Raw genomic sequence first — 21,436 nt, 5'->3', positions numbered from 1 at the left:
AAAAATGAAAGGCACTGAAATTTCGATAACGGCGACAAGCACTATCAAGGCTAATAAAGATATATTGTTCGTAATCTTATGGATCTATTTACAATGTGTTGCTCAGATTGGGGAGAATACCTTAAGTTCATATGGTTTCTTTTGTGTCAGTGATATTATCTAAAAGATATATCTCAAAGGACAGAGTCTTTACGTTCTTCCGCTTGTTTAGTTAATTCATCCAATTTGGTATTAATTTCCTGGTTAAATTGTTCCATCTCACCAGATAAAAATTCCTTCACAATTGGCAAACCTACGTATTTGCCGTTGCCCAAAGTACCAAATAATGCATCCGAAATTTCACCTTCGTTTCTTGCTGTTTGTTGAGAAGTCGACAAAGACAACTTATTTCTTAATACATCTTGGTTGTCCGAGGCGAATGCCTTTTCTACACTGGCCACCAGTTGTTCTTCTGTCACAATGAAATGGTCTGCTGCATGACAAAGCTGTACCAAGTTGGCAAGTTTGCGTTCTTTAGCCTTGAATTCAATCAATTCCTTGTTGTGCTTTCTCTTCAAATCCAGAATTTCTTGCTCTTCGGCAGTCCTTTGTCTCATAAGCGGTTGATTCATAATGCCCTCCAATGTTGGAATGGTCAAGTTACTCGAACGTTCTTTGTTAAGCTCTTTCAATTCGGCTTCTCTCTGTTCTTGTAGTACCCTTTCTTTCTTCTTCAATAGCTCTTCCTGCTTTAATAATCTTTGTTCTTCGTTACGTAAAGACTCACTCAAATATTTTCTACGCAACTCTGCTTGATTCTGCTTCAATAACTGCTGTTCACTAGCAGCCGTAGTATTTTCACTCTTAGGTTTCACCGTGTTATAGATAACTTCCTCCACATCAATGAATTTCAATGGAGGTGGATTTCTATGAGATCCTTTTGGATGTTTGATACCCTTAGCATAACCGACACCATTGATACCCTTAGGCTTGGCTTCTTTGACTCTTTCAAGTATACCCGTTTGGTTCACAGTTGGATTTTTCAAGATTCGTCTCGTTGATGGAAGAATTCCGCTCTTATAGCCATACTTTGCTGCACCCTTACCCATTGTTTCTAATGTTTAAAAAGAACAAGGTTACAAAATTTGATCACAAAAATGTCGCTGGAACTTACAGACCGTGGATCAACCGAAACAAGATTCGTCTTGACTGAAATTTTGGCTACTTAATGCTATAATACCTGTTACTCAAATCACTTTTCAAACCTTTGTTCACGTAGAGAACCAAAAATTTTCAGATTCGCATTGTGAAAGAGAATTTTAATCACGTGACAATCATCTGTGCGGGTAACATATAATTTAACAAGTTGATGGGTCATGCTGTTCCAGTATGTACATCGATCCACATAATGAGTGCCGTGGCTGCACTTCATCATCCTGCTGTTATAATGATTGGTTCCCTTGTCAGGATGTTTCCCGGCACTTCAATTTCAATTTGAAACTTAGCTTTTTTTAGAGGTAAGATGTTGAATTCTGTCGTGATCCGCGGTCTCACTAATGTTGACGTTTGGCCCTGGAATACGATAGACTTTGGATGATCGCTAAGCACAGATTTACCTGTGAAATAGTCCAGTATATAGTATCTGATAGGAACAAGATCTGTATGTAACGTCGTGTTCACAGTTACGTTCAAACGCACAGGTGTACCTACTTTTACTGTGGTTTCACTTGCACTTACTTTGATATCAAACACATTTGATGGTGGGTACACCAGTGAGATCACTTGTTTATCGAGTTTTTCTACAAACTGGCGAAATTCAACAGACCCTTCAGTATGTTCATTTAAGGCAGTATCCCATGTGCACTTTAAGCGGTTTAGGATGTGTTCTCTGCACCAGAACTTTTCTCTCATCTCATTTTCTTGGGTTAAAGTGAGTCCAGAGGTTAGATATTGTTTACTTTCATCAATTCTCGGGATAAGTTTGTCCTTAAAATTTGGAGAATCGTCATAGTTTGCGATCTTTCGAATTGGTACCACAAATCTTCTCGTCTCGTTAGAATCCAAACTTTCCCTCTCAGAAACATACTCATCATAGTGGAAAGAAAACGATACAGGTAATAACCAGGAATTCCTCATGTCAATCAGCATCAAAACGTAATCTGATTGAACACTCTGATGACTCCGTAGATACTTTATCCATCCTATGTCTGATGCTGCTTCAAAAGCTTCTGGAATTGGAATAAAATTGACGTTAGATACTTCTAGTACTCTCTGTAAAGTAATCTCAATTGGAATGGTTAATGACTTCACGTAAACTGCTAGATCTTCAGGAGACTTTTTATAGCCATATTGAATCGTAATGCGTGCCCATTTCAAAGTGAATGGCGCCTTTGTAACATCCAAATTAACACTGAAGTGGAAGGATTCATTAATACCTACTTCATTTGGAATCGAGGATATTGAGATGAAATTTTCTCTCAACCATTTTAGCTGCGAATCAACGTCATATAGATCATCTGGTGCTAAACTGGTCCAGTAATTCTCTTTCAATTCAGTTTCAACGTTAGTGATCCAGCTAACACTACAATAATTTATGGGACTAGAAAGAGAAGAGTTTCTCAAAAATACTTTAAACTCAGTCTCCGTACCATCTAAAAGCATTACACGGTTATCCACTAAGGTGGTTGATAAGAAACACAATGTAGGCTGTTGATCAATAATGGTGATTGGGACGGAATACAGGGTACATCTTTCCTGAGTGTTGAATTTACCGGGTTGCTTACAAATTCCCCAGAACTTTGAAGGCAACCCCAGTACAGAAACTGAAAGTCCTTTTAACTGATGCAAAGTTAGGGTGGACCTTACGAAAGTAACTCCAACGCAAAACTGTTTCTTTGAGGAGGCTGGTATTGTACAAGAGGTCAGATCAAGATCTGCTATTTTCATGAACTGTGCATCATCCTCAGTAAAGTTTATGGAATTTATCCTGACATCGAATTTAAATGGGTTTTGGAACGTTATTACCATCTGAACAGTCTCAGCGACCAAAAAGTAATTTGAATTCTCTGTTTCGTTTTCTTTCGTTTTGTGATGTACTGACGCGAAAGGATTGAAAATTTGATGCGGATCATTGAAAGTCCTGGACTCTTCGTCCCGCAATACTTTTAGCATTGGCATCTCTTCCGACCGAGTCCTGCTGAAGCAAATGTCACGGATCAAAAATGGGTCCATATATTCAACGGGATATTCGTTTTGATGTGGAAGAATGTATTGATTCAATAAGTCAATCTGTTCAAGTTTCGTCAGAGTATGAGAAAACCGTTTGAGAAGAAGCTGGGAGTGTTCAACAACGTTTTTATAATTCTTGAAATGAGCGCTAATTTTTATAATTAACATCAAAACGTTTTTCTGTAAAGTCACCCAATTGTAACTAGATGCATCTTGAAGTTTGTGTTCAGGCTCCCAACCTGAGATTCTATAATTTTTCATTAAATCATCTATCAGAGAATGGTAATTTTCTGAGAGATAGTCATTGGTAAGTTGAGATAATATTGATATAAACAAGATTCGCAGAACAAATGATTTCTTCCTGAACATATTCAAATTGTCATAAACCATGCAGAGCGTCAAATATATTTGAATCTGAGATGACAGGTCCATCGATTTCAACTGAAGCTCGAAGATTTTTGTCGAGTACTGATAAATTTCCGATTTTGTGAAAATACATTCATCTTGTAGCGAATCCTGGTTTTGAACGGCTGATGATGACATATCCGAAAATATCATTTCTTGAAGGGCTCGCTGATCAAAACCGTTTGCTTTATAGCATAAGGACATAAATGTCAGCGTACGAAGTATGCTCTTACAATACACAACTTGAGGAGTGAATTCCACTGAGTAGGAAAGTGAATAGTCATAATAATACAATGCTTTATCTGCTATCTTTTTGACCAACTTTGGTATGTCAATATTTGTGTGGTCGAGCGAAGCAGCAGTGATGGTGCTCACTGAATTCCTGGGAGAAGCCACGGATTGCATGGAACTTCTGCGGGAGGTAGTGGGTGATAGTATGCTATTAGAATTTTGAGATAAAGAACATAATGAATGTATGATTGGTGGGACTTGGAAAGGGAGCTGAAGATACGAAATTAATATGATACATGTTAGTATTCCTTCAAGTGAACTTCCAAGCCAAATATAATCATGAATCTTGTGTAAGATACGGGCAGCTTCTGCAAAGTTATTCATAGACAACAGATACTGTCCCGCTAGTAACTGAAGATTTGCCAATAGCTTTAACTGCCTGGCTTTTGACCGTTGCATAGATTTATCTGATGTACCACCACTCAAAGCATTCAATGACGAGTAACGTTTAGATTTATCCTTGATCGAGTCATCGGATATGGATAAACTAGAAGAGGAAGAATCATCTTTGCTTGACAGAGAACTACCTTTTTTAGAGCGCGGATTTGTGATTGGTGCTGTTGTTTGTGATTTTTTAGTCAAAGTAGTTTTTAGCACGGATGGCCCTCCTATGGCTCCAGGGGATCTCAATGTAACATGCTTATAGGAGCTATAATACACATGCAATGATTCCAAGAAATTTCTTGTAATATCACACATAATTGTTTCCAAAGGTTCTTCAGATCTCGAGAATCCATATTTCGTTGATTGTTCTACAACTTTAGATCTATCATTGTATATCACAGCGTAAGATATGGCACTACCATAACGTTCCCGCAGCTCATTAACACATGCCTCTGTAGATATCAAACCATCATTACAAAGCCCTATCACAACAAATAACTTCCTGTACGGTTCGAAATCATGCAAGAACATCATCGAATTGCTGTCATGCTCTCTCGTCAAGAAGGAATATAAAACTCTACCGTGTGGAAATAGTTGTGGGTTGAAGGTACAATCAGGTAAAGGTGTCACATCCACTAGTCGTATTTCACCGTGTCTTTCCAACTCGTCAACGGCAGCAAGGTACGCATCTTTCTTCCAAGTACCAACGGGAACAACTAACGTTCGCACTTTACAAGGTTCAATTGTGCTTTCCATATAGAGTGGTACTGTCTCCTTGAAGGTAAGCTAAAAGAGAGAAAAAACACCGAGAGAACTTTCAGTATTATAATTAATTAGGCTGCTTCACTGTCAATTTGGTCAAACACTTTATTGTCTAACATAATTTTGATGTGTAATTCCATTGTTTCTCTGTTTAAAGGTTTCGCCATTTGGAATTCTAAGTTTTCAGGCTTTTAAGTGAAATTGACAGTTCTACGTATATATAAACTGGAAGTTATTTGATAATGGAGAAAAGAGGGCCATTTGCCACCGAACAGTAACAAGTATCAGCAAGGAAAGTAACTATGTCCGGAGGGTTATCGTTTGAGAATTATCAGAGAAATGTGCATCTAGCGGAAAAGTCGCACAAGCAGCCCAATGCTACGTCTACTGGTACTACAATTGTTGGTGTGAAGTTCAACGGAGGCGTTATAATTGCTGCAGACACAAGATCTACACAGGGTCCAATCGTTGCAGATAAGAACTGTGAGAAGTTACATCGTATTGCTCCTAGAATTTGGTGTGCTGGTGCTGGTACTGCCGCTGATACCGAGGCTGTGACGCAATTAATCTCGTCGAATATTGAATTACATTCATTATACACTGGAAGGGAGCCTAGAGTGGTATCGTCGCTACAGATGCTAAAACAACATTTGTTCAAGTACCAGGGTCACATCGGTGCATATCTAATTGTTGCTGGTGTGGATCCTACTGGTGCGCATCTATTTTCGATCCATGCTCACGGTTCAACAGATGTGGGTTATTACCAATCTCTTGGTTCAGGTTCCCTTGCAGCAATGGCTGTGCTAGAAGCCAATTGGAACCAAGACTTGTCAAAGGAAGAAGCTATTAAGTTAGCATCCGATGCCATTGAGGCAGGTATCTGGAACGATTTGGGTTCAGGTTCTAACGTCGATGTGTGCGTTATGGAAGTTGGGAAGGACGCTCAATTATTGAGAAACTACTTGTGTCCAAACGTCAGAGAACCAAAACAACAATCATACAAGTTTGCCCGTGGTACTACAGGTGTGCTTAAGGAATCTATACTAAAAGTATGTGATATCGATGAGGAAACCGTAAACATTACGGCTTGAACTATTCCCGAAGGATTCTAAAATAATATGTAAGAAAGAATTCAAAGGGCTATTTTCGCAAACAGAATTCCAGGCAACGATTTGGTTTATTTACAATGTATATCTATATAATTGCAGTTAATTGAGAAAGCTGTTACACTACTTCTTGTTATTACTAAGTATATACACTTACATTCTTATACAGCTTACCTTAAAAGATGCCTTAAGAGGATGCAACTGCGAAAGCGATCCTAATGGAATAGAACTATAACTGAATCAAATCAATTTGTTTGATTCCTTTAAAGCTATGATTGTGGCTTCAACAATTGCGACATGTTCCGCAGCGTGAACCCTTGTTCCGTACTCTTCCAAGGATTCCTTACCTGGAACAATTTCTAGTTCTTTTATTACCAATGATTCGCCCCTATCTACTTCTTCAATGACATAATGTACCATACACCCTGCAATTAGTGGTCTCTTCTGCTCTTGACACTTATTCCACGCCATTTCAATCGCATGGGTGGTCCCATCGAAAGCACCAGGAAGAGCAGGATGCAAGTTAATGATCGGTAATCCGTTCAATCTCTTTAAAAAGGTAGGACCCAAAATTAATAACCACCCTGCGCATACAACCAAATCTGGAGAATCCTTCAGTATCAGATCTGCGAGGTCCGCTTCAAACTTATTTCTTGCCTCAGCACGACCCTTTTTGTCATCCTTCGACAAGTCCTTTGTGTATGAATACAAAGACTGTACAATGGTAGGAATTCCATTATCACTGGATCTTGTTAAACCATATGCTTTCTTACTACTTGAAATGACCCTACAGATATCTATAGGCAATTTGCCTTCTTTCTTAGCATCAATTAACGCCTGTAGATTCGAACCTGAACCTGAAATTAGCACAACAACTTTTGGTGCCATTTAGATCTTGATATTTAACGTAAAAAGAGTCGCAGAATGTGAGTAGTACCGAAAGGAATGTTCTATACGATAATACTTAGTCTGATCAACCACATCAATATAAAAACATCTATTTTGAGAGGTGACTTAAGAGCTTTTTCATAGTGATGTTTAGTATATGATAATAGCATCGATGGGAAATTAGTATCGTTAATGTAAGGTTCACTATTTCAAAGTATTATGTGGTGTAAGGATGTGTTCAAGTCAATGGGCAGACCTGCAGTCCAGTAACTATGGCTAAGATTTAACTACCAGCTAAATGCACATATAGCTCCCGGAAAGTAACAAATTAAAAATATACAACTCAGTTCTTTCAGAACTCATACTTGCTGCTAGCCGGCTTAATCTTCTTAACTTTGCTGATATCTCGGCGGATCAGTTGAAGAGATGATGCTTTGATCACGTGACCATAATTTAATATCTTTAGTATCATAGCTAATTTTACCCATTGGTACCAGCAGCAATCGCCTTCCATACTATCAGGACTTCACATGCTTTCAGCCCATTTACGAATCCCTTCACAGAAAGTTTGGCGACCATGATACTATCCATCTTTTGCTTTATTTAGTATTAATGTCCGTTCTGAAAGAAAATATGTAACTCAACTCGATATAACAATGAATCGATTTGATATGAAAAATAATTAACAAATCTACACATATTTATGAACTTCACATCCTCGGTCTAGGTAAGCTCGGCTTTATCTACTGGAAGGTACTGTTGCTAGTATTGCTGTCAGTTTTTGAGAGCTTTAAGTCCCTATTTGCCAATATTTCGGGCTCTCAGTTCGCCTCTTTTGTCATCGGAGACAATCACAAAGGGCTTCTACAATTAGTTCCTGAGAGCTAAGTAATTCTCTATCGGTATTTTGTGATATATTGGCGCAACTGGGCATTATTTCATTCCTGGCAACTAACAATTTGAGAGAGCAGTTCGTTATTTCTGGTATTTTAGGTGGAAACACGCCATATAACCATGCAGCATTTATTGGACGATACTTCAATAGACTCTGTCAAACAGGAGATCATGCTGCTTAAAGTAGCAGAGCTAAAGAATGTTTGTCGTTCTATAGGTCTGCCGATAAGTGGGCGGAAGACGGAGTTACAAGATAGACTATCTTCGTTTTTAATGGCTCCAAGTAGGGCTGGCATGAATGATCCGTTCAGAATTCCAGCAGTTAACATTTTAGTCAAAAAGGCCGGTGCTGGTGATCCAGTACCGAAGTTTGAAACATTATTGCATGCGCTTGCTACAGGCTCATTCATGCATCCTGTTGCAACCGGTCACCAGGATGCTTCCGCTCTAATAGGTAACAACAGACTTGCTGGTAAACCTCACCTGCGATTTCAGCAAAGTCCATTTTACAACTTGAAGAGACTGGTAGGCTCCGAATCTGCTCCTGAGGCCCCAAGCAAGCGAGGAGTTGCTAACATCTCTTTTAAACTAGTAGAAGAGGAGATGAAACTACTCAAAAGTAGTCCTAAAATTAAACTCTATGTGTTTTGCGGAATAAACAATTCTTTTGGAGCTAGTAATGACATACCTATTCAGTTTCCTCTGAGGAATGAGATTAAATTTAACGGAATACAAATAAAAGACAATGTTCACGGTTTGAAGAACAAGATAGGAACTGCGAAACCCGCTGATCTAACGCCGTACATTAATTGGCCACCAAAATCAAATCTTTTGCAGCTAGTTTATGCATTTACGAAAGACGACCATATGGTGTATGTCTATTTGGTCGAACTAATAGAAACAGAGGAATTGTTACAGAAGACATTAAGTAGCCCTAAAATTGTTAGGCCTGCAACGCTACAGTACATCAAACAGACTCTTTCTGAAGAAGAAGATGAAGATATGATGACTACGTCAACAGTTATGTCTTTACAGTGTCCGATTTCGTATTCTAGGATGAAGTACCCTGTAAAATCCATCCACTGTCGCCATTTACAGTGTTTTGACGCTCAGTGGTTTATTGAATCACAGAGACAAATTCCTACATGGCAATGTCCAGTCTGCCAAAAGCAAATTCGTATAGAAGATTTGGCAATATGTGAATTTGTGCAAGAGATCATCAGTTCTACCGACGAAGAGGTTGAGCAGGTTGAAATTAGTAAAGACGGTAGTTGGGTAATCAAAGATGAAACAGAAAATCACAACCAGGAAGCTAGTACTGCACCTAATATTAAACAAGAGGCCACACCTGATATAAAGCCTGAAGATTCACATGCTGTAGAGCAGCATGACGAACATCCTCCACCGGAACATGTAATAATTTCCTTAGACAGTGATGAAGAAGACGAAATAGAACAAGCGACATCTAAAACCAATCCACCAAACCGGCAGTCTACTTCACAAAATTCCGATAACACTTCAAGTAGTACCGATTTAAACCAAGATAACGATTTATTGGATGATGAAGATATGGCGTTCATCGAAGAACTTGCCAATTCAATCATTGATCGAGTACCCAGGAGATCGCAGCATGAAAACAATGTCACAAGCACATCGAATCTGAATGTCAATGGACTCATTGACCCTAATACTAGAAATGAGGTACCAGAACGAAGAACGAGTTTGGATCCTAGAATGAATGATTATGATCTGCTGAATTTAGCCGCAGAACAACCCACAAATTTTCGTCAAATGAGAGGAAGACTGTTATCAGAGAATAACCAAGAGAACTCGCGACCCCCAGTACCTAATCTTTTGGGTAAGGCTCCTCTTAACACGGATTCACATAAGGTTGGACCACAACTCCCTAACATGTCTCAACTCACAAACGCAGATTCAATGTTATTCAATGGAAATGGACAAGCTCACCCTCAAGCACCTTCCGGTTCCTTTTCTGATAGCAATTCTCGGATCGTTGTTCAACCAATGGGAAGTTCTCCGCGTGGCCAAACAAGCGATAAAGTCACACAGGTATCCATACAGCCCACAGAACCTCCTTCCATGGGAGTTCCTGTACTACCACCTCTACCAACTTTGCCAGTGAGATCAACTACTTCTACGATGTCACCGAATTTACCTCAACCACCGCCTATCCATGATCCTAGAAGAAGGAAGCCAGAGGTATCACCGTTTTTACCCAAGAAGAATTTTAAGAATGTTCTACCGAAGAAAAGAGCACACTCCAACGGCAACGCACAAAATGTGCATTCAGAAATCAACGGGAACCATGACTCTGGAACCTTACCAGCACCTTCACCCATATCCAATGTGCAGGTATCGCCTTCCCCGGCTATAATGAATTCAAATAATGTACCGCCTCCTAATGACTCTCTTAATTCTGACGATTTGATCGACTTGACCTCCGATTAACATTCTACAAGGATTACGTTAAGTTTTAGTATGAACTGCATAAAGTATATACATAAAACTTCATAAATCATTCATATACAATATTGTATTTTTACTGTTACAACTACCAAACCGAAAAGAAATGGCTATTCTATTTGATGAAGGGAATACCAACTCCTACAGTTTCCCTGTACGTTATGTACTGATTCCCGAAAAACTGCACGAGGTATCTTTCTTCGAATGCAATTCTACTATTGAAGAATTTCCATAAAACGACAATAAAAATGACCAATGAAACTGGATTTAACAGCATTAGCTGCGAGCCAACAGACCACCAAAAGAATCCAAAGTAACTGGGATGCCTACTCTTTGAATATATGCCGGACGTGACAAGAGTGTGGTCAGAGTTCTTTGTTACCTTCACAACATGTGAGAATGATTGCCCCGCTGTGATCATTGCAGATGATCTAACATACTGTCCAAGGAGTAGCAATACAACTCCTACGGTAACAATAAATTCGTTGTAAAAGGAATAGGTTGTAGATTTGAACGACGGGAATAGAAGGCGTTCTATGATTGTCTCTATCAGTGCAACCGAATGGGCCAAAAAGTACCCGACACCGTTGTTTATCAAAAAGGAGTTTGTATTCAATTTCCCAGGATTGTATTTGGCAGTAATCCAAAACTCTAACAGATGAAATATGGATAGTGAGATCATGTATATGTTGAAGTTCCAAAAAGGAGACAGGCATAATGTAATAAGGGATACACCAAAAATCACTCCTAGCATAAATGCCGTTAAAGATATCTCGTCCAATTCGTTCTTTTGTATATTAGGAAATGTTTTCCCATCAATAATCACAAGAACATCCTCACTTTCATCATCTCTGCTCGACATAACTTCCGCACCTCTCAATCCACGCCAATACCTTCACTGATTTCAACTAGAATAGCTCAGAATAAAAACCAAAAACCAGCGTGAAGGATTCTTCAAGGTCTGATATATTAATGGAATATGATGCGTACTGCTAAATACCAACAGCAAGGAGTTCAAATAGTGTCTTGTTCGATAACAAATAGTTAAGTTAAAGTCTTCTCTTTCATCGGTATTAAAATTGTTTAAAGTGAAAGAATGAAAAAAAAAAGATAATGGCCTCGATTTTATACTATAATCAGTATTTACAAAGACATCAACATGAAGCAACAAACACGGGATCATGAGCAGTGTTTTGAGGTTCAAAGAGAGTAGCTGTTAAGTTTTTTCAGCTAGCAGCAAACTCAGTTGTTACATCTTGTTTCACTGTGTAATTCATAACAGCGAAGACTGCATATCTTGTCATTGCAAACAACGCAGTTAGATATACTGGAGTAACCACCACACATAGAGCAGGTGACGATCATTGGTAAGACCCTGAAAAACTTCTTGTTTTGAACGTTACTATAAATGAGTGTGTGGTTCACTTGGTCTAAAGTTTCTAGATAGGAGTGTAAAGACCTTCTGCTTGAAAGTACTTTCCTTAGTGCTGATATTCTGTTGGAACTTTTCTTTGATTTCCGAGGCGGCTTGCTTGATTTATACAATAAATTCATAGACTTGGGCAAATCGAACTTGGCCATCCTCTGTCTGGATGAACCTGAGCCTGATTGTTGCTCAGATAATATACCGGTGCTTGTTTGATCGATCTTATCTTTGTTCAGCCCCGTGATGTTACTGAGAAGAGTTGTAACTTCACGAAGATCTTGATAGTTTTCTGTGTCAAGTTCCATGAACCGCTTATTAGATCGTAACAAATCAGGCAAGGCATGCTTATCAGATCCTGTCAGTTGATTTATGTCGTCTTTATCGCTTCCCTTGGGCTGATTATATATCTTTGCCTCCAAATCAGCCAATGAATAATTGACTCTCTTGTTTCTTGCTGAGGTTTGAGACTGTTTCGAGACCCTTGCACTTTGATGAGTTTGGTTCAAACTGCTGAAATAAATGTTAGGATTATACGTCCTCACATTGATTTCTTCTACCGACCTCATATTGACACTCTTCGCACGCTTCTTCCTTCTTTTATCCAGTGATAAAGTGTCTTCCTCGGTATACTCACTATGATAAGGTCGATTTTAAATTTCTTTGCCATATTCTCATTTGATATATAATATGGTAGATATGCGAACAACAGTAACTGAAGGGAGAGAAAAGATGTCAATCATTGGGTAAGATAGGCCGTTAACGTATGGTTGATGATGGTACCAATTGTTGCCAGTGCATCCTTGTTCAGTAATTCATAATAGATCATAAAGTGGTTAGAATATCATATATAATGGACTCGTACTAAAACAATATAAACTGGTGCCTGTGCTATATCATAGTTTGGCCTTGGCAGAGTTGTGTAGAGACAAAGTTTCATACATTTCATCTGCCGCCTTAGTTAAATAATAGTGTAGTTCGTCAACACTAAATCCAGAAGCTTCTGGTTTGTTGGTGATATTAATGTGCAAAAATTCGTTATTGATCATATAGGCTAAGCCAAATCCATTATCGTATACTTGAGACCAACCGTAACATTCAAAGTTTTCAGAGGATAATTGTGAAGTTGAAATCAACCAAGTAGAACTGTATTTGAACAATGCGTCTTGGAACAAAGGTACTGGCTCATCAGATTCATGAACCATGTTTTTCAACCCAAAGAAATGGCGATCAACGGCTTCACCGTTAGAGGCCATCTTCAAATATTCAACATGATCCTTGGCAGCATCGTAGAAAGCAGCAATTTTCTCTTCAGTAGTAGAAGTAGGTGATTCCCATGTTTTAACGAACTTGGAAGAGGATTCAGTGACCGGTCTACCAGTTTCAGTTCTACCTTGGAAAAACGCTCTGGTAGAAGCAGCTTCGTACGTTGGTAGTTGTTTCTTCAAATACTTGAAAACAGCAAGTTGAATCACCTGTTGAATGTAAGCATCTGGTGACACTTTAAATGTTTTCACAATTCTCTTACCATACCTATTATAGTGCCAAACGCGTAAATCTTCACGTTCCACTGTTGTTATAAATTGCAATTTTGCACTCTCGATAGTATTTCTCAAGGTTGGTGTAATTATAAATGGTAGATGTTCACTGTTCACAGAAGGGTAAGCTGATACGTTGGAATGTAAGGACTCGACGAACGCTGAAGGATTCAATTTTGTTAATTGATCCACGACGTAATGGTTTAAAAACAAAGTTGGAGTACCATCCATTTTCGAATGTTCTGCCAAGAAACCGGAGAAACCGTTACCAGTAACAAAAAATTGCAAAGGCTTGTCAAAGAATCTATTGGTTCCGTCTCCGTGCCAGCACACTCTAGACTTATCTTCCAAAGTTATTGGAGCAGTGTCCTGATCCAAACATAAGACGAATGAGGATTTGTGGATGGTTTCTAAAGAGGAGGAAGATACTGGTTCTAATTGCAATTGTTGATAAGCGCCAGCCCATTCATCACGAGGAAGAGTTGTCAATGCACCGATTCCAGCGTTTGCATTGATCAAAGAACCCTGTGAACCCAAATGGTTGACAATTTGATTCAACTGTTGGTAGATTACTGCGTTGGACAAGACTGCCCCAGCTTTATCGTGTGTATAAACTTTGAAAAAATTATCCTTGTAGGCAACCGTCAAGTAGCCATGTTCATAGATCGAGTAAAAATGGTTCGTATCGATATTGAATTGAGGAACCCTTGAATTATTGAACATATATTGGAATCCGTTCATACAGAAAGGTTTGCCCTTCACCACTTCTGCTGGCAAGGCTTCATCTTTCAAGGATTCCACGAACTTCACCACACTAGAAATAATCGCCGTGGCCTTAACAAGCATGTCGCCATCGATGGCACGGTGACTAGTTGGTAAAGGCTTATGACCATAAAAATATGACACAAAAGGAACCACAGGTGACCTATCGCCAAGATAAATCTGACTATCCCATAGTTCTTGCATCCAGTTTCTCCGCTCCTGAGAATAACTCAACAACCGCTCCTGCAAAGCAGGGCCTTGGTCTGAAAGAAATGAGTAACATAACTGGATCTGTTTCTCATATTCAGCATCCGTCTGACAAAACGGTTTAATAGACTTCAAATATTTGTCCAAAGTCGATTTCAACTCCGGAATCGGTAAGGATGGCATATCCTGTTGTTTTGAGTAAGTGGCTCCTTTGAACCCAGGTCTCTTCTCCTGATAATACGAATTAGGTCTTTCTGCAATATACTCATCGTTAGTCCCGGTCTCAAAAGGGAACTTCTGATACCCCGAATACTGCATCTTACCAGACATCTGTCTCAATATAGAACTTTTCTTGTTACCTTGACCCATGCGTCTCATCCCCATACTAATACCAGCACTGCTTCTAAATGCCATACTTCTCATCGTCACTGTTGGTGTTGGTATTCACAACGGGTATTTAACTAATAAATAAAATAAATATCACAACAATTGAAACCTTTTATTCTATATCGTGTTCCGCTTTCTTGAGGATGATTTTGGTTGTTTAAACCGGCAAGGAAACCATTTTCGGAACAAACCTATTAAAAGCGAAAGGTGTCCTTAACTTCTGAAATGCAGCTATATATATACTAAATAATACTAGCTCATTTGTACATGGTTTTATTCATAAAAGGCTGAAACTCGAGAAATCCGAATTGCTGATCATTCATTACACAAGAGCCCATTCCGTTATATACGTCCGAACCGAGTGATCATCAACGAACCTGTACCAGTAACTCTCTGCAATCCTGTACCCAAGACGTGCTTCACCTCCACTCTTGGTCCCTGTGGTCATTCGTTTGCTCCAACACTTTTTGATCATCAACTATTTTCTCGCCATAACGGGCTTTTAGGCAGAACCATCATACAAAATCAATTTTCCATTGTCGACATATTTCCATTAAACCTGGGGTAAATAAAATAACACAAATGATATATACACAAGGGAGATGTAGATAATATAGATAACAGTATGTCGGATTATTAGTACCTTAATCAGTCTATTTTGGTCCCTAATCTATTTCCAGTTCCAGCGAAAGTGCTTTTCTTTAACGGGGTTCTCAACCTTCTTCTGGTCACGGGGTCTGTCCTGTTTGATGACGAAACGGGTTTGGAGGTGATGGATAGGACACGTCCTATCCATAGAATGATCGAGGAGAACCATCTTGGTGATCTGAAATGACCTCTTCCAGAGAATCCGTACGCTGGGTCCTTCCCCATCAGATAACCGTACAAGGGACCGTAAGTCCATGTGTCTAGGCAGGAGTAAACGTATCCAGCACAAAACCCGACCATTGTGACGCAAAACCTGCTGTAACCATCGGTCCCGTCATCAAATAAGAACGAAACGAAAAGATGCACTAGCGATAGATATTTACCCAAGATTGGGAATAATCCGTAGAACATTACCTTCACGTTGCTGTTGTCCAGAGTCCACGTATATAGGATCATTCCTATGAATGCGTTAGTGAACACTGGGTATGAGATCTGGCATGCTTCTACGAGCACGACGATCAATGCAAAGTTGAAACATATGTAAAACAAATAATCGATGGATTTGTTGCTGAAGTGCACTAATTCGAGATGTAACGATTTCGAGTATACTGCGTATAGGTCGAAACATGCTTTCATGGCATCGTTTGGTAAGATGAGGAAACTAGTGAACAACCTCCAGATTTGGAACTTGAACAATACACCACGTAAAGACCATTTGAAATCGCTGAAATAGTACGGTAATACGTTCAAGCGTTGGATCAAACATATTAACACCATTAAGAGACATATTCCTCGGGTCACCGGTGGAATTTGTCCTACAAACTGTATCAATTCGTTACGCATAGTCATGGCTGCTATGAATAATCACGCGTATCGTATATCCCACTGATGTTACTGAATGGTACCTCCGGTGTCTATCTTGACAGCGCATCTGTATAGTGAGTATAAATATCTTTCTTTCACTGCAACTTGGAACTGAAATTTCATAGAACCCGAAAATTAAAGCTATGGGAAAGACATAGATAGGAAAGCACAGAATGACAGAAATTGAATAGTTAAGTAATGATCCTCTACACAGGTATACGCCTAGATTTGTTTTCTACTTAGTGCATGGCAGAGCATATGAATTGGTCTAGATAAATTAGGTCAGGACGGCTAGATTGCCCTTATGCAATCATGTTATAGTTATCTATGTATTTCTTTCTGTATCTCGAAGTTTCAATATTTGGAAAAAGCATTAAAACGGAAAAACTTGCTGATGCGATGAGCTGAAGAAAGCAGATAGGCTTTTCACTTACTGAGGTGGTGCTGAGACCGGTTCAAGTTCTGCAGAAGATACAGAGTAGCAGTGTGGATATAGAGTGAAAATGGTGGCAAAGAGTAATCGTGAGATTCTTACCGGTGGTAAATCTTACAAGCAGAAAGCTGCTAAGAAATTCGGTGCTGATGAGGTAAAGTTCGATAAGGACTCACGGTTGGAATACTTAACTGGGTTCCATAAGAGAAAGCTTGATAGACAAAAGAAAGCCAAGGAGTTCATCCAAGAGCAAGAGAGAAAAGCTAGGCTCGAGGAAAGGGCCAAGATCAGAGCAGATAAAAAAAAGGCTCTTGAGAAACAGCTTGAAGATTTTAAACAGGCGATGAAAGATGTCGGTGATTATGTCGGTGTAGAGGACGACGACGAAGAAGCCGAAAATGGGAAACAGGGAAGCGATGAAGAGGCTGAAGAATGGACGGGATTTTCCGATGATAACGGAGATGCAACTGAAGAAGAAGAAGAGGATTCTGACTCTGTTAGTGTGAAACCGATCTTAAAGAAATATGTACAGACTTACTTAGATGATACTACGGTAGACATCGAACCCTTAGAGCCCAATGACAATTTTGAGTACCTTGCGGAATTAAATAATGTGAAGTTAGAGAAATCGGAACAAATTTTAGATCAAAGCATCGAACGTGCGAAGAAATATGCAAAGTTTTTGGGAGTTGAAGAAAAATCTGGTAATAAGAGTAAAAAGAATAAGAAGTTCAGATACTTGACCAAGAACGAGAGAAGACAAAATCAAAGAAAGGCCAACAATAATAAACGTAGGAAGTAATTAACCTTTTTTTTTTATTTATTATCTTCCTCTCTTTCTAAACATCTCATTCATCCATTTTCCCCCCCTCTGTTGTTGCAATGTATTCTACCTCGACTTTAAAGAATAACCAAATCCATCTTCTGATTATCTCTAAAATTTGTAACCAAAAGATGTTTAATTCCCCATAAAATACAGAGTGCCCACTGATATACTCCCAGAACCATACGAATCTCAAAATAAAATCGAGCGCCATAGCGCTATAATACCACGCATTTTTCCGGTACAACAAAATGCTTCTTAAAAGACCGTCCGCTTTGTTACTACTATTATTGTTATTGACACTAGTGTCCCCATTCACAAAATCGAACAGCTCTAGTTTCCAATCCATGGTCACATCCCACCAGAATGAATACGCGGAATTCCAAAACATGAACCAATACATCATTCCAAGTGGGCCCAGGTTGTAATATCTTGTATAGACTGTAACTAGCATGATAGGAATATTACCAGCATACTTAAAAGCATTGAACAATTGTGAACCATCTTTCTTCTGAGACCTTCCTCTTGTAAATTCTCTTAACGATTGAATCATTCTGACCAATGAGGGCAAGACTCCAACAAGTACGTCAATGTTTAACGATATAGCATTTTCATATCTTTCCACTTGACACTTGACGTTTGTTGGATCATGGAAAAGGAAAGTGGCATAAATAGCTAAATCCACCAATGGCTTAGAGTACGAGGTCAAAGTATCACTAATTATAATATAGTTATTCCTATACGGCTTTGGTTCAATGTCAGCTACCCAAAGTATTCTTTTAAAGCACCTTGCGACCATTGCTGATGACCTTAATATCATTGCAAATATGTAAAACAACTCCAGTAGTGGTGAAACATTCAAAAAAAACCAAAGCAATTTGTTGGATACGTTATTAGTGAAGGAGTATTGGAATAAGATTATACATACCAATTGCCACGGTATAATGACTCTAGAGATTGACTTGAACAGTTTCAGGCTTGATTGGTGTATTTTCGTGGATGTGTTAAAGTAAGGTAGTCCCGTGGACTCATTGGATACAATTACTTTGGACACGTCGTAGTAGGATACTGATACCTTCAGGAACCATGTCCATAGCCATAACCCTAATAACACAAGGACAACAACTCTCTGTGGGATCGGTAGGTAAACCAGAAAGGGTTCAACAGATTCGGCGTCCATGAATGCACGTATAAATAAGGAATCAAAAAAATGTAACAAAAAAAGGAGGAATAGAAGCAGAAGAAATCCCTTTCAGAAAGGCCCTGTGTGTATCGCTAACGGTTTAGATTTGTGGTTCACTGTCTCAGAGCTCTGTATAATCTAGGATCCTACGTTTTTAGTCCTAAGATAACACTTTTATTTCTATTGACATCTTTTCAAGACGTGTTTACAATTCAGATACCGGCACCAAAAATAAAAAAACACACACTACCGAAAAGCACAAGTTACAAGTACAAGAATGGAACAGCTAATGCTATATATAAACGTATTCAGGACTGTTAGAGATAACAAAAAGCGTGTTTCTAATCCTTTAAAATTTTGAATTTTATTCATGATTAGCATGGAAACTTTTAGTTCATCATTAATAGGTCTATATATTTAAGATAGAGAATGCCGAGTAATCCACTGACACATCTAACGTACACTTCGACTACCCGAATATATCCGGAAATGAAGAAAGTCAAACAAACAAGAAGATATAACTTGTACTGTATTGCCTGGACAGTTTATTTTAATAAAGTAATCGATTGATCAGAATTTTCAGTGTTTGGCTAATGCTAGTCGAATCGTTCATATTTTCGAAATCCGTTTGGGGCGACAGCGGTCATCATAATCGATATACTCAAAAAAAAAACAATCCAAATGATGGTATTTCCATACAGACAGTCATTATCTTCGTCGTTCCTTTTACTTGTTCATTTCCCGACATGAAGAGGAATTTGATTTCCGTTTGAGTTCAGTAAAAAAGACAGAATACGTTGCGAACAGGAACTCCTGTTCCTGATACACTACAAATCGAATCCTTGTTGGTTATGTCTCTAACTCTAATTAAAAGCTTTGTAACGGATAATAAAGTATTCGTGATGAGATAGAAACTTACCTCAAAATTTTTCACTTTTCCAGTTATTTAAACTAAAAACCATAAAACAGAAAGAATAGTCAATCTAACCATGAGAGACTGGTCTGCCATTAGGGCACAAAATAAGTACACAAAGATTTCCTGAATCACGTGACCAAATATTATATAATCCGGGTAAATTCAGAATACGTTCATAGTGATACTTCTTGCAAAAAATTCCATTTGACGATATTCCTCTGATGGTATTGAAGCTGTTTGAAATTAGAGATCGCTTGAAAGATTTTGATATTAACAAAAATGAACAATGTAATTGCAATGACTTAAACATTTTAAACTATGGATATTGATATATATAAGGGTGGATATATCTATAACAAATCTTATTAAGATCAGAGTTATTTTATTATTTCTGTGAAGGGCAGTAGCAAAGCGGAGATATTGGTATTAGACGGTTTACCCTAAGAATCTCGTTAGGTGCTCTGGATATAATATCATGTTCAAGCAATTCAACTTGAGATGCCTGACGCCGCTTGCCAGCGGCGTCTCCTCAAGAGTTCAAGTTCCGTGGAATGTTTCGATGATAATGTCTTTGAACAATACTTCACTTGGTGGAATCAGATCTATGGCCAGCATCACTCCAACCGGGAATGAAGAACAATCTTCAGTTGACGATGTCAATGTCCATATGTTGAAAATCGTTCCTAATAACACAGATGTGGTAGCACTAGAGAAGCAAGACGAATTGTTAAGAAGAAGAAGAAAGTTGGCTAAGGAAGTTACACAAATGAAGAAATTGAAACCGGTTTCTCCAGGTTTGAGATGGTACCGTGCGCCAATTTATCCATATTTGCATAAGGGAAGACCTGTTAAATCTTTGACTCTTGCCAAGAGAGGAAATGGTGGTAGAAACCATAGTGGTAAGATCACGGTGAGACATCGTGGTGGTGGTCATAAAAGAAGATTGAGAACAGTCGATTTCAGTCGTTTCGAATCTGGTATGCAAACTGTGGAAAGAATCGAATACGATCCTGGTAGAAGTGCACATATTGCATTGATAAAACATAACGATACTGGTGCCCTAAGCTACATTTTAGCATGTGATGGGCTAAGAGCTGGGGATACCATCGAATCATACAGAAAAGGTATTCCACCATCATTTTTGAAAGAAATGGGTGGGAAGATCGATCCTGCCATCTTATCTGTTAGAACAGCTCAAAGAGGTAACTGTCTACCAATCTCTATGATCCCAATCGGATCCATCGTTCATAATATTGGTATCACTCCTACAGGTCCAGGTAAGTTCTGTCGTGCTGCTGGTTCTTACGCACGTATCTTATCCAAGATCCCAGAAAAGAATAAAGCTGTTGTCCGTCTACAAAGTGGTGAGCACCGTTACGTATCATTGGAAGCTGCAGCTACCATGGGTGTTGTCTCAAATATTGACCATCAAAACCGTTCTCTAGGTAAAGCTGGTAGATCTAGATGGTTGGGTATAAGACCAACTGTCAGAGGTGTGGCAATGAACAAATGTGACCATCCTCACGGTGGTGGTAGAGGTAAATCTAAGTCCAAAAAGTTGTCCATGTCTCCATGGGGTCAATTGGCCAAGGGTTACAAGACAAGAAGGGGTAAGCATCAAAACAAAATGAAGGTTAAAGATAGACCAAGAGGTAAGGCTGGTAGAAAGGCTAGACAATGATAAGCTTCCCCACAACTGATCCTATCTTAAATATCATCAGTTTTTGTAAACTTATTTCAATGACTTCCATCCTGTAAATATCGTAGAACTAGTTAATTTAAAGAAATAACATAACATCTGTTCAGTTACCAACTCTATTTTAAACAAAGT

At 38.8% G+C, this 21,436-nt stretch overlaps 12 protein-coding genes and 2 non-coding genes across 14 annotated transcripts; 4 read left to right on the top strand and 10 right to left on the bottom strand.

Moving 5' to 3' along the window:
- Positions 1 to 173: 173 nt before the first annotated feature.
- Positions 174 to 1,088, bottom strand: PET123 (mitochondrial 37S ribosomal protein PET123; the record flags this gene model as incomplete). Its single annotated transcript, XM_451101.1, has 1 exon — positions 174 to 1,088. One exon carries the CDS (start codon positions 1,086 to 1,088, stop codon positions 174 to 176), a length of 915 nt encoding a protein of 304 aa, XP_451101.1.
- Positions 1,089 to 1,410: 322 nt separating this feature from the next.
- On the bottom strand, positions 1,411 to 5,043 carry TRS120 (TRAPPII-specific subunit TRS120; the record flags this gene model as incomplete). Its single annotated transcript, XM_451100.1, has 1 exon — positions 1,411 to 5,043. One exon carries the CDS (start codon positions 5,041 to 5,043, stop codon positions 1,411 to 1,413), a length of 3,633 nt encoding a protein of 1,210 aa, XP_451100.1.
- Positions 5,044 to 5,351: 308 nt separating this feature from the next.
- On the top strand, positions 5,352 to 6,140 carry PUP1 (proteasome core particle subunit beta 2; the record flags this gene model as incomplete). Its single annotated transcript, XM_451099.1, has 1 exon — positions 5,352 to 6,140. One exon carries the CDS (start codon positions 5,352 to 5,354, stop codon positions 6,138 to 6,140), a length of 789 nt encoding a protein of 262 aa, XP_451099.1.
- A 255-nt stretch (positions 6,141 to 6,395) lies between these two features.
- Positions 6,396 to 7,043, bottom strand: ADE8 (phosphoribosylglycinamide formyltransferase; the record flags this gene model as incomplete). Its single annotated transcript, XM_451098.1, has 1 exon — positions 6,396 to 7,043. The coding sequence occupies one exon, from the start codon at positions 7,041 to 7,043 to the stop codon at positions 6,396 to 6,398; it is 648 nt and encodes a 215-aa protein (XP_451098.1).
- Positions 7,044 to 8,057: 1,014 nt separating this feature from the next.
- On the top strand, positions 8,058 to 10,406 carry KLLA0_A02189g (Siz/PIAS RING finger protein; the record flags this gene model as incomplete). Its single annotated transcript, XM_451097.1, has 1 exon — positions 8,058 to 10,406. One exon carries the CDS (start codon positions 8,058 to 8,060, stop codon positions 10,404 to 10,406), a length of 2,349 nt encoding a protein of 782 aa, XP_451097.1.
- A 130-nt stretch (positions 10,407 to 10,536) lies between these two features.
- On the bottom strand, positions 10,537 to 11,283 carry STE14 (protein-S-isoprenylcysteine carboxyl O-methyltransferase; the record flags this gene model as incomplete). The annotated part of the gene is made up of 1 exon (XM_451096.1): positions 10,537 to 11,283. One exon carries the CDS (start codon positions 11,281 to 11,283, stop codon positions 10,537 to 10,539), a length of 747 nt encoding a protein of 248 aa, XP_451096.1.
- A 380-nt stretch (positions 11,284 to 11,663) lies between these two features.
- VPS71 (Vps71p) lies at positions 11,664 to 12,413 on the bottom strand (the record flags this gene model as incomplete). Its single annotated transcript, XM_451095.1, has 1 exon — positions 11,664 to 12,413. The coding sequence occupies one exon, from the start codon at positions 12,411 to 12,413 to the stop codon at positions 11,664 to 11,666; it is 750 nt and encodes a 249-aa protein (XP_451095.1).
- A 327-nt stretch (positions 12,414 to 12,740) lies between these two features.
- CAT2 (carnitine O-acetyltransferase CAT2) lies at positions 12,741 to 14,774 on the bottom strand (the record flags this gene model as incomplete). Its single annotated transcript, XM_451094.1, has 1 exon — positions 12,741 to 14,774. The coding sequence occupies one exon, from the start codon at positions 14,772 to 14,774 to the stop codon at positions 12,741 to 12,743; it is 2,034 nt and encodes a 677-aa protein (XP_451094.1).
- Positions 14,775 to 15,386: 612 nt separating this feature from the next.
- Positions 15,387 to 16,235, bottom strand: DFM1 (Dfm1p; the record flags this gene model as incomplete). The annotated part of the gene is made up of 1 exon (XM_451093.1): positions 15,387 to 16,235. One exon carries the CDS (start codon positions 16,233 to 16,235, stop codon positions 15,387 to 15,389), a length of 849 nt encoding a protein of 282 aa, XP_451093.1.
- Positions 16,236 to 16,753: 518 nt separating this feature from the next.
- On the top strand, positions 16,754 to 17,485 carry RRP17 (rRNA-processing protein RRP17; the record flags this gene model as incomplete). Its single annotated transcript, XM_451092.1, has 1 exon — positions 16,754 to 17,485. One exon carries the CDS (start codon positions 16,754 to 16,756, stop codon positions 17,483 to 17,485), a length of 732 nt encoding a protein of 243 aa, XP_451092.1.
- A 46-nt stretch (positions 17,486 to 17,531) lies between these two features.
- On the bottom strand, positions 17,532 to 18,686 carry ERD1 (Erd1p; the record flags this gene model as incomplete). Its single annotated transcript, XM_451091.1, has 1 exon — positions 17,532 to 18,686. One exon carries the CDS (start codon positions 18,684 to 18,686, stop codon positions 17,532 to 17,534), a length of 1,155 nt encoding a protein of 384 aa, XP_451091.1.
- A 293-nt stretch (positions 18,687 to 18,979) lies between these two features.
- On the bottom strand, positions 18,980 to 19,111 carry SNR53. Its single transcript, XR_002633556.1, has one exon. It is a non-coding gene; the product is annotated as a snR53 (small nucleolar RNA).
- A 126-nt stretch (positions 19,112 to 19,237) lies between these two features.
- On the bottom strand, positions 19,238 to 19,360 carry SNR67. Its single transcript, XR_002633555.1, has one exon. It is a non-coding gene; the product is annotated as a snR67 (small nucleolar RNA).
- Positions 19,361 to 20,080: 720 nt separating this feature from the next.
- On the top strand, positions 20,081 to 21,286 carry RML2 (mitochondrial 54S ribosomal protein uL2m; the record flags this gene model as incomplete). The annotated part of the gene is made up of 1 exon (XM_451090.1): positions 20,081 to 21,286. The coding sequence occupies one exon, from the start codon at positions 20,081 to 20,083 to the stop codon at positions 21,284 to 21,286; it is 1,206 nt and encodes a 401-aa protein (XP_451090.1).
- Positions 21,287 to 21,436: the final 150 nt, after the last annotated feature.

This window comes from Kluyveromyces lactis (assembly GCF_000002515.2).
Source record: "Kluyveromyces lactis strain NRRL Y-1140 chromosome A complete sequence".
NCBI lineage: Eukaryota > Fungi > Ascomycota > Saccharomycetes > Saccharomycetales > Saccharomycetaceae > Kluyveromyces > Kluyveromyces lactis.
Note: the sequence above shows the minus strand (reverse complement) of the source record. Positions and strands in the feature narration are given on the sequence as shown.